Genomic DNA, 12663 nt, shown 5'->3' with positions numbered 1-12663 from the left:
CGACACTTTTGACATGCAAGATGACTGATTTGGACTACTTTTAATTAATTTGACACTTCTTGTTAGCACAAATCTGTCGCAGAAAACCCGGTCGTAGAAGTGTCGCAAGCCCGTGTAAACGCACGGTGAAACGGGATGTCGGGCTGTAGTGTGGACCCTGTGTCAGTCTGGTAGAGAAGTGAACTGTGCTGTGGATATGAGCGTTGACTGAACATCCATCCATTTTGATCGACTGTCATCGACATCGACTGTCAAATTGTTCTCAGCAAGCGTTATTTTCCTGCTCGGCCTGCGACGTTAGCAGAAGCTGAATGCAGATTTAGTTTGTTCGAGTGTAGTATTGGGAAAATTTTCAGCCAAAATGCAACATTTGGAGGATTACCTTGAAAGTATGTTGAAAATCATGACGCCTAATTAAGTAACAAAGATAAATCCACGATGCGTAAACATAAGTATCTGAAAATGTCTGCAGTCATCAAGCACGCAGCAAAGGCCATCTACCAACAATCAAATTCAACAAATTATAACCTCATATTGTAACTATTCTCACTTCCAAAGCTTTCCTTAATACAAACTATAACTTTATTCTGACAGGATTCACTTTCCATGACAAGCTTCCGTCGCAAAATGAAAGTCGTTGGTGCAATTTTAGAAAATGTAAAACAAAGTAGTAACTATCGTATCTTTTTATATTCGATTCCAGTGATCGAGCATCTACCCCAGGAGCTTCAGGATGGGTTCACGGAAATGCGTGAGATGGATTTGACCGTCCAAAGTATTTGGCTAAGTATCGCTAAGTATTTGGAAGCAAATATTCATACATTTTCTCTCGCGCTTCTGCAGATAACACTGATTCCCTGGATAAACGGGCCCGTTCACTGTTTCAACAGTGTTACGAAGGGAAACTACCAACTGCAGCGGCGGATGCAGAGTTCAACGCAATTCGAGGCGGCTACAACCGCGTGCTGGACGATTCTGATGAAAAAATACAACTGGCAGGGCAGATGTACGATGTGGTTGAACGATATATGCGCCGTCTCGACACCGAGCTGTACAAATTCAAGTGTGAGCTGGAAGCGGATCACAATGGCATCACAGAAATACTAGAACAACGTTCGTTAGAGGTCGACAGCAACGCTTTGTCGAACGGTGGCACGAACCAGAAGGAAAACCCCTTCTATGACGTCCATCATTCGTACTCCGGAACATCTTCCGGGCGCTCGGATAGTCGCTACAAGTCGGAGTCGGTAAAGCGCCGTGAGAGCGTGGCCGTCACTGCTGCCGAAAAGCGTGCCGCTGCTGCATCCGGAGCTAGCGCATCGAATGTTGCTCCGATCATGAATGTGCACATTCGTCCGACAACCCCGGACACGGCGGTACCTGCCAGTATTGTGTCGGGCACGATCGTCGTCCCTCCTGCTGTGAATGTTGGTGCGCACGCTTCGTCTTCCACATCGAACATATCCTATAATTTGCCAAATTTTTCTCCGGCAGGAAATGCTATTGCTGCCGCTGCAAGCCAGGCGATTGCGCAAACGCAACAAATGCAGCAGGGTCGTCAAACGGGCAGTCTGAAGGCATCGTACGAAGTGATTGGCGCAAAGGGATCGCAAGAGCTGCTGGTCAATAGTGAGCTGGCGGGGGCCACACACAACGGCATGCAGGGAGTCGAGCGAGAGTCGAGCGTTTTCTCGAACCAGCGACGTACGAAAAAGAAAGATCTTACGAGCACGCCAAACTCTGCAAACTCTGCGGCGGGTGGTGTGCAGGGCACAACTACCACGACCTTGCTTTCTAGCAATTCGATCGTAACACCGATACTCACCACTCTGTCGAATCAAACGCCGTTTGCAATTCTAGGCCAGCAAACAACCACGTTGCAGCAACAACAACAGCAACAGCAGCAGGTTGGAACGGTCCAAGTAACACAATCGCTTGTGCAGCCACAACAGCAGCAGAAGGGATCAACCCTGGAACCGTACATAATGGGCACCAATTGGCCAATCGCGGTGCAGCAGCAAATAAATCTGCACCATTCAAACACGCAAGTTCCTTTACAACACCTGCAGCCAGTATCGCAGCAACCGATGTTGCAACAGCTCGCGGTCCGACAGCAGCAGCCGGCGGCGATGAAACAGGAGCTGCTTCCTCAGCAAATTCAGCAGCTCGACAACATCGAGAATGTGCAGCAGAAGCACATTCTCTTACCAACGACACCGCAGCAGGCGCAGCAACGACTAACGCACCCACAGCAGCTGCAGCAACTATTCCAGCAGTCGCTGCAATCACTGCAGTCATTGACACCGCAGCAACCGGTTCCGGCAACATCGCAGCAGTCGGGTCAGCAGCAGCAGCTGCCTATGCAGACACTCGCGCATCCGCAGCTCATGCAGGCGCAAGACGGGTCCCATTCGTTGCCATTGGCGCCGGTGCCGGTGCAGCCCACGTTGAAAACGCGCTCAGGATGGAAAACTATCACGAAGCCTACATTGCGCCGCTATATCCCTGGGCAAACTCCGCACAACTTACAACGGCAGGTGGTCCATCTGCAGTCACAGCAGCAAACACAATTCCAGCAAATACAGCAACAGCAGCAGCACCATCATTTGCAGATGGTACAGCAGCATCTGCAGCAAACGCAGCTGATAGGGCAGCATCAGTTGCAGATAACTCAACAGCAGCAGACTCCGCCACAACAACAGCAGCAACAGCATCACCATCAGCTGCTCGATCTGCAGCAACAAAAGGATTCGCAACTGCAGCAAGCGATCCAACAACAGCAGCAGCAGACCCAGCAGCAGTCACAGCTTCAAGTCCACCATCTGATACAACAGCAGCAACAGCAGTTGACTCAAAATCAGCTGTCGCAAAAGCAACAGAAGGTGGTAGAACAGCTGCAGGCGCAACCGCAACAGCAGTTCCTTGCAGGTCCCGCTGGATCGTCGGCTTCCGGTGTTCTTGCGAATACGGCATCGGCGATGGCACTGCTGCCCTCCTCCACTGCAACCGCAGTGTCAACATCGTCGGTCAGCTCGTTGGACGGCAATCGGGGTGAAGCCACCAAAGGCGACAGCATCAGCGGCGCCGGTAGCACCACCCTGACTGCCTCCAGCGGCTCCAGCACCTTCGGCTCGGTCGTCCTGAAAGAGTCTGGGATGGTGGTCCAACAAACGGCCGAAGGTGAGTGGTCTTACGATCCAAACGAACCTCGTTACTGCATTTGCAATCAAGTTTCCTACGGCGACATGGTGGCCTGTGACAACGAAGACGTAAGTACTGTCAACGGAAAGCTATGACACTGTGCCAGCGCTGGTGTCGGTTCTATTTTGAAATTCACCTTTATCTTACAGTGCCCATTCGAGTGGTTCCACTATCCGTGCGTTAATATAACGTCCTCCCCCAAGGGCAAGTGGTACTGTCCGCAATGTAGCAGCTCGATGAAAAGACGGGCTTTCCGCAAGAACTAACGGTATTCACTGGTCTCTCGTGTATCGTCGATATTCGGGCCAAGCGTCATCTGCAGCTTTGTTTATGTTTTGCAATTTGGTGTCGTTATTCGCATAGCATCGTAGATGGCGATCCAACTGAGAGCAATCTCGATGTAATGCGAATAACGATAAAGACGAAAAACTGATCCATTTATACATACGTCCTTTAACATTAATTATTTTTTTAATTTTTTATTACGTTAGGGAAAAAACTTTTGTTTTGAAAATATATTTTTTCATTTAATTTATTTTAGATCCACTTGCGTTGTGATTCACTCGAAAATCCGCAGGTCGTCCCCTTCTCTGGCAAGCGTTCTGTTCTACGCAAAGGAGGCGGTGGTTGTTTTCCCTACGGTTTTCTGATTTCCACGCGTCGCCTAGCAGCAGCGTGAAAGCATGGCGGAGATCTTTGTTTTGCTCCTTTGTTGTTTCAGTTTACTTTCCTTGTTATTATTGTTGCCCACATAATGCACGGTTTTTTGTTTTCTACAGCCAGCACGACAAGTGCGCAAGAGCGCAGGTTGGAACGGTTCAAGCGACACTGCCGTTTGTGCTGCCACAATAGCAGCAGAAGAGACCTACCCTGGTACCGTACATAATGGGCACCTATGGGCCAATCCCGGCGCAATAGCAAATACATCTGCATCATTCTAACACGCAAGTTCCTTTACAACACCTACAACAAGTGTCGCATCAGCAACCGATGTTGCAACAGCTCGCGGTCCAACAGCAGCAGAAGCTCGCGGCAACACAGAAAACCGTACAGCACCCGACAGCGAAGAAACCAAAGACGCAGCAGAAGCACTTTCGCTTAGGCTGTGGTCAGAGCTTTATGCATCAACGCATGCATTTGCGTTTTGACGCTGCGGCATGCGTAAAATGATCACAGCTTAATGCAGGGTCGTGTGGTTGTCAAATATGCTGGGCGCTTGAAACGTTAACAAATTTCTTTTCAAAATAAACAAACATTAAAGATTGCCGTAACAAATATTGTATGTCGTATTTAGTATCAATTTTTATTCGAAATGGGTGACGACGAACTTCGTGGTTTAATGCTTGCTGGCACAAGTTTGGCTTTACGATATTCGCTTTTAACCCAGTGTCGGGGTATAAATCCATTGTTGGTAATAAGAAGTAGTGAGAGAATTTCACTTGCTGTTCTTCTTCTTCTTCTTCTCCTTCGACGAGGATTTACTCCTGTACGGCTTTTGAATCCAGCTTCCTGGACCTTCGCAGGCTAGCTTGCGACGTAGACCTCTATAAAATTAAGTACTGGCTGCTAAGGCCATATGTCCTGGTTTTCTGTGTGTCTCTTTACTGTCTGGTAGGGGTCATTTTTCTGCTCACTCTTGGTCAGAGGCAATATACATTTGTGTTGATGCTCGTACACTTGTGCATAACGTCTTGTTGCTGTCATTTCGCCGTTATGCTTACAGTCCCTACTTGGGGATTCCAAAGAACGACCTTTCCCGTTGATTGTTGCTTTCCAGCTACACTGGGCCCAAAGTTAATCCGGACGCTCAAAAAATGAGCATGCGTCCGACTTTGTGGTCGATTTTAGAGTACTTAGAATTGATAACAATGATTTTTGTTCATTGCATCTTCTTGGTGTACTTTCCTACGAAGTACGTGCAAAAAGAACGGTAAAAAAATCGTACCCAAGCGGCGCAATAAACAATAGAGTGCAAAAAGTCAGAATTTTGATGGCCAAACGCAAAGTCGGACAGTTATATTTCATCGTAGTTTTGTTAGCTAAAGTGGTGTGTAAGTTAGTTTCGACTCTTGATATTTGTTATTATCGATGCATACGACTCTTGGGCATCGTTAGAAGCACTCGGATGATTCGATTTATTATATTATTGAAGTTTTTATTGAAATATGCGTTACACTACTTGGTTGGAACGAAACATCATCATTTATTCATCATAACGATGGAAAAAGTTTTTAAAAACATATGAAATTAGACTTACATTAGCAAACTAACAATTTCAGACATCATTAAAAAGTACAAAACTTCAAAAAGTATCGTAAAATCACCAAAGAACTGCTCTTTGCAGTACACAATTCAGCAGAGGGAAGGTAGAATGATTCGAAAAACCATTTGATGTAAACCATTTACTGTTGTCCGTCTACTAATTCTCACCTACTACCCCTAATATTATGTAATTTTTCAACTCCTTTAGCCTACATGCACTTTCATATTATTAAGGAACGTTCAACAACTCGGACAGTTTTGGTTAAACCCTTTCCCTCGAACGCACCATATGTTTCGCCATCCATCTGAGAAAAAATTGGGAATTTTTGTGTCAACTGTTAACAGGACTTGCACAAAATATCATGATTGTTTAACTTTAACTATCTTTTCAACGTAGATTTATATAATTTGTTCCTAAAATCATTATCTTTATCGACATCAGTTCTAGCAACAGAATCGTAGTTTTCAATTTTTCTCCGATATTAATGATTTCTTTCCCGGGGTTCTGGCATGCAGCCCTTTCCAGTGTAAATAGTTCCTAATAGTTAAAGCACTTAACAAACACTTTTAGTAAAGTTTCTTTTAGATCTACGACTGTAGTAAAAGGGTTGAATCGATTGGTTCTTCCTCCCCTTTCCCGAATTGTGTGCTGCAAGGAGCAGTTCTTTGGTGATTTTACGATACTTTTTGAAGTTTTATACTTTTAAATGTTGTCTGAAATTGTTAGTTTGCTAATGTAAGCCTAATTTCATATGTTTTTAAAAACTTTTTCCATCGTTATGATGAATAAATGATGATGTTTCGTTCCAACCAAGTAGTGTGACGCATATTTCAATAAAAACTTCAATGATATAATAAATCGAATCATCCGAGTGCTTCTAACGATGCCCAAGAGTCGTATGCATCGATAATAACAAATATCAAGAGTCGAAACTAACTTACACACCACTTTAGCTAACAAAACTACGATGAAATATAACTGTCCGACTTTGCGTTTGGCCATCAAAATTCTGACTTTTTGCACTCTATTGTTTATTGCGCCGCTTGGGTACGATTTTTTTACCGTTCTTTTTGCACGTACTTCGTAGGAAAGTACACCAAGAAGATGCAATGAACAAAAATCATTGTTATCAATTCTAAGTACTCTAAAATCGACCACAAAGTCGGACGCATGCTCATTTTTTGAGTGTCCGGATTAACTTTGGGCCCAGTGTATTTCCAACTGGAAAAAGCGGAGCGTTGCCCAGTCCTTATACCGGGCTCACTCGGTGGTTGATTGTGATGGGTAGGGAAAGGTCGCCTTAAACGTATGTCGTTATTGCTGCTTTTTCTAGAAACAAATCCTATTCTCTACAATGAATTTGTAGATGGCTTTCATGTATCTTACGTCTTTTTTCTTAAAACTTGTTTCGAATTTGTCTAAGCCAATCCTACTTCTTTGTCTTTCTACTCTATATTTCAGTCGAATACTTTATGTCTGCCAGTCTCAGGTACGCCGCATACATCACAGTTACCCGACTCAACAATTTTCATCTTGTTGAGCCAAAAATTGCTGCAGTCGTGTCCCGCCAACAGTCTGTTGAGCCACTTAATTTCTTTGGCCGTTAGAGCCACGCTACACGAGCCGCAAACTCAAAAACTTTGCGGCGCAAAGAGGGGAACAGCCGAAAAGTTTACGTCAGAAACTTTTCAGCTCCGTGAGCTGAAAACTGTACCCGCAAAGTTTTTGGCAGCTAACCGCAACTCAAATGCGCCAGTAGAAGAAGATGAAGAATAAATAAATGTAAACATAACAAATCTCGGTAAAAGAGTAAATGAGGCCCCGGCCGCCATGTTTTCGATCGTGGCTACACCTCTTGTGGTCGTTTAAACTGAATGTATGCAATTGGTGATACATTAGTTCGTTAAATTCAACCTACGAGTATTTGAATCGTAGTGTGTACCGTTAATTTCGGCTACGCAATCAACCTAGGGAGTGCGGTATGAGGGGGGCCCACGGGCCCCCCTTATTTCTCAAAACTATAACAAACTCTCTTTTTCGGTAGACCTAGCGCAGTCCGCTCGCTGCACTCGCTGCGGGCGCGCCGCCGTTTCCAAATCATTTCTTCGGCTAAACTCATTGTTTCATGCTGTCCATTATGTGTGGTATAGTTTAGATACTAGTAACTTACAGTAACTTAACATGTAAAAGTATATTAACCCGCATTCACCCTCTACTGCGTGATTAGTTTAAACCGTTATGTTCTTTGAAGCGAACCGTTAGCGATCAAATATTTGAAAAGTATGCATGCGTCGTGCTTTGCATAGCTTCAGGCGCTTAATGTGAACCAGCAGGAAGAGGAGAATCTAGCCCGGGGCCTCATTTACTCTTTTACCCAAATCTCAAAAACAAAATAAACGAACATATGGTGATAAATTTACGTGTTTATTTTGCAGCTACAGAAATATTTTGTCATTTTATAGCTAGAATACCAATTATAAATTCACTGTAGATCAGGGGTCGGCAAAGTCCGGCCCACCAACTTATTTTATCCAAAAGTTTCAAAAAGTTTAATGATAAAGATTAAAATATTTTATCCTACCACTTTTTATGTAACTTGAGAACATCAAAATCTTCCTTCTTTATGCGAAGAAAGTTAATTATAGTTTCATTTCCTTGCTCTGCTACAGTATTGTCCAACAAACGGTTGCCATCTTCTTGCCTACGCACAATACGCCTGTGGCATTCCCTGTTGCGTTGTTGCAAGTTTTGGGTACTCAACTCGATGACCCGCGATAGGGTAGTTAGACACACTTCACTCATCAACCGATGATCCATCTTTTACTTTTTGTGTGAATTGAAATAAGATCTTGTTTGCTTTGAAGGAAGAGTTAACTGAAAAATCAAAAACAAAAAGCTCTTTGCGCCGCAAAGTTTTTAAGTTTGCGGCTCGTGTAGCGTGGCTCACAGAATTGGTACCGCAAAACGCGGCTACACGAACCGCAAAGATTTTGACGTAAACTTATACGGTTTTTGAGTTTGCGGCTCGTGTAGCAGGCTGGTTAGATTTAGCTTGTGATACCACATCTTTTCCTCCATCACCTTCTGCAGTTTGTAGAACGTTGTTCCCTTGGTAGAGATGGCCCTTGTATACTACTCATTTGTTTCCTGCAGCATTTGTTTTTTTAGTTTGCCAATTGCATCCTTTAATCTTCTTTGATTGAAGATGTAGTTACTGCGTTTCGCACCTCTTTTTGCCAGCTTATCCGCCTTTTAATTCCCTTCTATTCCCACGTGACTAGGTATCCATTGGATGCTAGCCCTTGTATATACGCAATTGTGCAATATGTTCGCCACAATTTTCTCCACAAAGTTGGTCCTTGTGGCATTGCTCAAAATATAACATGCTACCATGCTATCTGTGTACACCACTGGACTGTTAATTTGTTATACTGCAGCGATTTCCAGGGCTCTGTCAATCGCAATGAGTTCCGCTGTTCCTATCGATACCTCGTTCTTTAGTTTATAAGCTAATTCGGTATAATTCCAAATGAAACCCCCCCGACGCCGCATCGTCGTCATTTTTTCCACGTGTGCGCCTGAAAGTATGCAATAGGTGGCACATCAATTCAGTTTGAATATTTGAACAGTTGAATTTCCGTTAGAAGCTGTAATGACTTGAACTAATCGGTTAAACTGAGCAAGATGTAGATCATAAACCAATGAGTTGGACTGAAGAAATGAGTTTGAAACGGCGGCGCGCCCGCAGCGAGCGCAGCGAGCGGACTGCGCTAGGTCTACCGAAAAAGGGAGTTTGTTATAAATTTGTGAAATAAGGGGGGCCCGTGGGCCCCCCTCATACCGCACCCCTAGGTTGATGGCGTAGCCGAATTTTGATACACTCATGTAAGTAATGCATGAGGGAGTTTATGTTGTACATCCTTTCCAGTATAATCATCATCTTTAATTTAACGAGAATTCAATTCAAACGGTTCACACAACGGCATTTGTTTCACCAATTGCATACCTTTAAGGAGCATCCGCTCACAAATGGTGTAGCCACAACAGCGATTTCGGCTGGGGGGGCTTCATTTGGGATTTTACCGCGAATTCTTTGACCTCTTGCACATCTGGGAGTTGGATGTAGATTCCAATCCCACATCCTGTGTCTGTGATACTGGCATCTGTGAATATTCTGGGGGGATTTTGGTCCTTTTTCCTCATGTGCTCAATGCAGATTTGTTTCATCACCTGAGGGTTTGCTTCCTGTTTTGCTAGTTATTAGTCCCAAGATTCGTTTTCTTATCTCTATATCACAGTTTTTCATTTCATTGTATCTTACTTTGCTAACCGTTTTGACGAGTTCCACATTGTCTAGAAAAGCCTGCTCCTGTACCGAGTGTCGTTTATGCTTAGTAGAAAGATAGACAAAGAAGATGTGATAAGTGAAATTCATTGTTATCAATTCTAAATACCCTAAAATTGATCGCAAAGTCAGACAAGTGTTCTTTTTTTGACCGTCCCACTTAACCCCTGGTCACAGCTTTGCGCAACCGCATGCGGTTGCGTTTTTTTTCCCATGGGAGAGATAGGAGCTGTCATGGGCTGTCACCGCAGACGCAAGACCTTGCGGTTTCTGTACTAAAAAATCAAACGAGTTTGATTCTTGCCGCAGACTCTTGCGTTTTATATGTCAACAGTAAATATTGTTCCTAGTAGACCGCATGCGGTTGCGCAAAGCTGTGACCACAGGTTAAGAACCCCCAGCAGAGAGTTCTTACCGAGGAGCCACACGTAAACCCCTGGTCACAGCTTTGCGCAACCGCATGCGGTTGCGTTTTTTCCCATGGGAGAGATAGTACTAAACTACTGTACTAAAAAATCTTACGAGTTTGATTCACGCCGCAGACTCTTGCGTTTTTATATGTCAACAGTAAATATTGTTCCTAGTAGACTTTAATGAGATTGTATGCTCATATAAGTGGTATATTCAAACATTAAAGTATTATTTTTGGCAAAAAGCTGTGCTCGTTTGACAGATCAAAAACGCAACCGCATGCGGTTGCGGAAAGCTGTGACCACAGGTTAGGTCTTGCGTCTGCGGTTACAGCCCCCATCTCTCCCATGGGAAAAAAATGCAACCGCATGCGCTTGCGCAAAGCAGTGACCACAGGTTAACGGATGAAAAACGCAAACGTATGACCTTGTATAAAGTTATCACCAGTGTTTTACCAGGGTAGGTGGTCGAATGTTAACGTAGGTATTTTTGCTCGTAGACCTGAAGGTTAACTTTTTTTTTCTGTCAATTGTGAAAATTGCTACCGGCTTAATTTTGTTTTGTTTAGTACAGAGCTGTACAACTGCATATCAATAATTTCATTTGTCAGATTTGTGTCAGAAAACAAGTCAAAATAGCCATGCGAGCTGTCATGTGTTACGTTTCCGGTTGAGACCATGGGGTCTGCTTTCGTGCTGCTGAAAGATGCAGTTCTTCGATTACAGTTTCCTTTCCCAGCGAACCTTAATGTTAGACCTCTATTTGTTTTCCGTTGACGAACTGATTGTTATTTTATGATGTGAAATAAGTGATGTGACAAAAAAGTCGGTTAAAGAAAGTAGTGAATCCGGCACGTCGATAGAAGGGCAGGCAATGGTAAGAGCAAGTTTATGTGTGTGTGTGTTGATAACTTGTTCAGGTTGAAGTAATAATAAAAACGAAAGAACGTGGCGAAATAGCTTTTTCCAATAAAAGTTTATGCTGTATTGTGATTATTATTCTCAACTTTGGTTTTTTTTCCCCTTCGCATCGCAGTGAGGTTTGGAGCGCACATTTTAAGAAGAAGCGACATTTTCAGTGCAAAAAACAACGAAATCAACGGTCGGCATACACAACGATTAGTACGAGAACCTGTATTTTGCCATGACGTTGAAATTTAATTACATCATGTAAAGTGAGGAGCAACGTTAACGAAATCATTCGTGCGGTGGTGGTACGTATTGTTACTAATCCTACTGTTATGTGATGATTAATAAGTTTTGTAGAGTTATATTAATGTGGATGGTTTGATCGATATTTCAATCACTTCAATGAGCGTTGTTAATAGCGAATGGTGTTGACAAAAGAAATTGCTACTTGATGTTGAAGATCGTTTACTAAAAAGTATGTAATTCTTCATGTTGTAGGTCAATCAAGATTCTTGAAATCGAATTTTCGATCTATGCAGAAATGATACAACATTAAGTAATTGAAAAATTGATTATTAACCATTTCACATGTATGCGTGAATCGCGTATTGGGTTTTTCTGATTTGGTTTTGTATCCATTTTGCCATTTCAGTATATACTCGTGAAGTTTGTGATTGTGATCAATAGCGTCCACGAAGACGAGTGAGAACTTTATAAATTGTGGTGAGTGTTGATTGTTTCGCTTGTTAGATTTTTAAAGTTGTACTTAAAGATAATTAACGCTAACGTTTCTAACATTTATATCAACTTCATAATTTATTCAGACACGGGCGTTTCTGTGATTGTTAAAGATAAGCTGGTGAGACATACATACCGGGTTTGCCACCTTTGTTCAGCTCTAACCCACCGATGATTGAAATAGCTCATCAACTGTTGTCTCTAAGGCATGTGGTATTGAAATAGCTCATCGACTGTTGCCTTTAACTCATCTTATTTTTTCTCTAACTCATCTGATTTTGCCTCTATCGCATTTGAGTTTGTCCCTAGCCGAAAACTTGGGAATAAACAAAGTGAATGTGGTTGTGATACGTTGTAGAACTTCAAGAACATTAAACTTTATTATTTTTGTATGCTTTCAAGATATTCTTATGTATTTTTGAACTGTAGAAATGGCATTTGGAATACTTAGTGGAAGGTTCCGCGTACTTAGTAAACCGATAGAGGAAAAGGAGGAAAATGCAAAAACATTGTCATGGCTACGATTTATTTGCACAATTTTATAAGGAGAGAGGAACGTATAAGAACCAGTGATTCCCGAATCTTGCTCTCGTCACAAACCTATACAAATTTGTCAAATTTTCCGGCAAGTAGTGCACGCGCCAGTCAAGTAACCATAGGCATAAGCACGAACCAAATGCATATAGCAAATTATTTGTTAAACAATTAAAACAAATATACTACTGAATGTAGATGCCGCTTCGGATGTCTAGATACTTCGGATACTCAGTGAAGAAAATCCTTACATACACTCATTA

General features: G+C 42.9%; 1 protein-coding gene across 1 annotated transcript; it reads left to right on the top strand.

Moving 5' to 3' along the window:
• The first annotated feature begins 361 nt into the window (after positions 1-361).
• LOC131293783 (putative uncharacterized protein DDB_G0271606) lies at positions 362-3467 on the top strand. The gene is made up of 4 exons (XM_058321840.1): positions 362-389; positions 704-775; positions 844-3269; positions 3351-3467. The coding sequence occupies exons 1-4, from the start codon at positions 362-364 to the stop codon at positions 3465-3467; spliced, it is 2643 nt and encodes an 880-aa protein (XP_058177823.1).
• The last annotated feature ends 9196 nt before the right edge of the window (positions 3468-12663 follow it).

This window comes from Anopheles ziemanni, chromosome 2 (assembly GCF_943734765.1).
Source record: "Anopheles ziemanni chromosome 2, idAnoZiCoDA_A2_x.2, whole genome shotgun sequence".
NCBI lineage: Eukaryota > Metazoa > Arthropoda > Insecta > Diptera > Culicidae > Anopheles > Anopheles ziemanni.
This window is presented reverse-complemented; position numbering and strand designations above follow the sequence as displayed.

What these genes read in the sequence shown, in the direction of transcription:
- LOC131293783 (XM_058321840.1), top strand. Translation starts at nt 362, where the DNA reads ATGCAACATTTGGAGGATTACCTTGAAA. An exon ending in GATGGATTTGACCGTCCAAA is followed by an intron (nt 776 to 843) that starts GTATTTGGCTAA and finishes GCGCTTCTGCAG; the next exon opens with ATAACACTGATTCCCTGGAT. An exon ending in TGGCCTGTGACAACGAAGAC is followed by an intron (nt 3,270 to 3,350) that starts GTAAGTACTGTC and finishes TTTATCTTACAG; the next exon opens with TGCCCATTCGAGTGGTTCCA.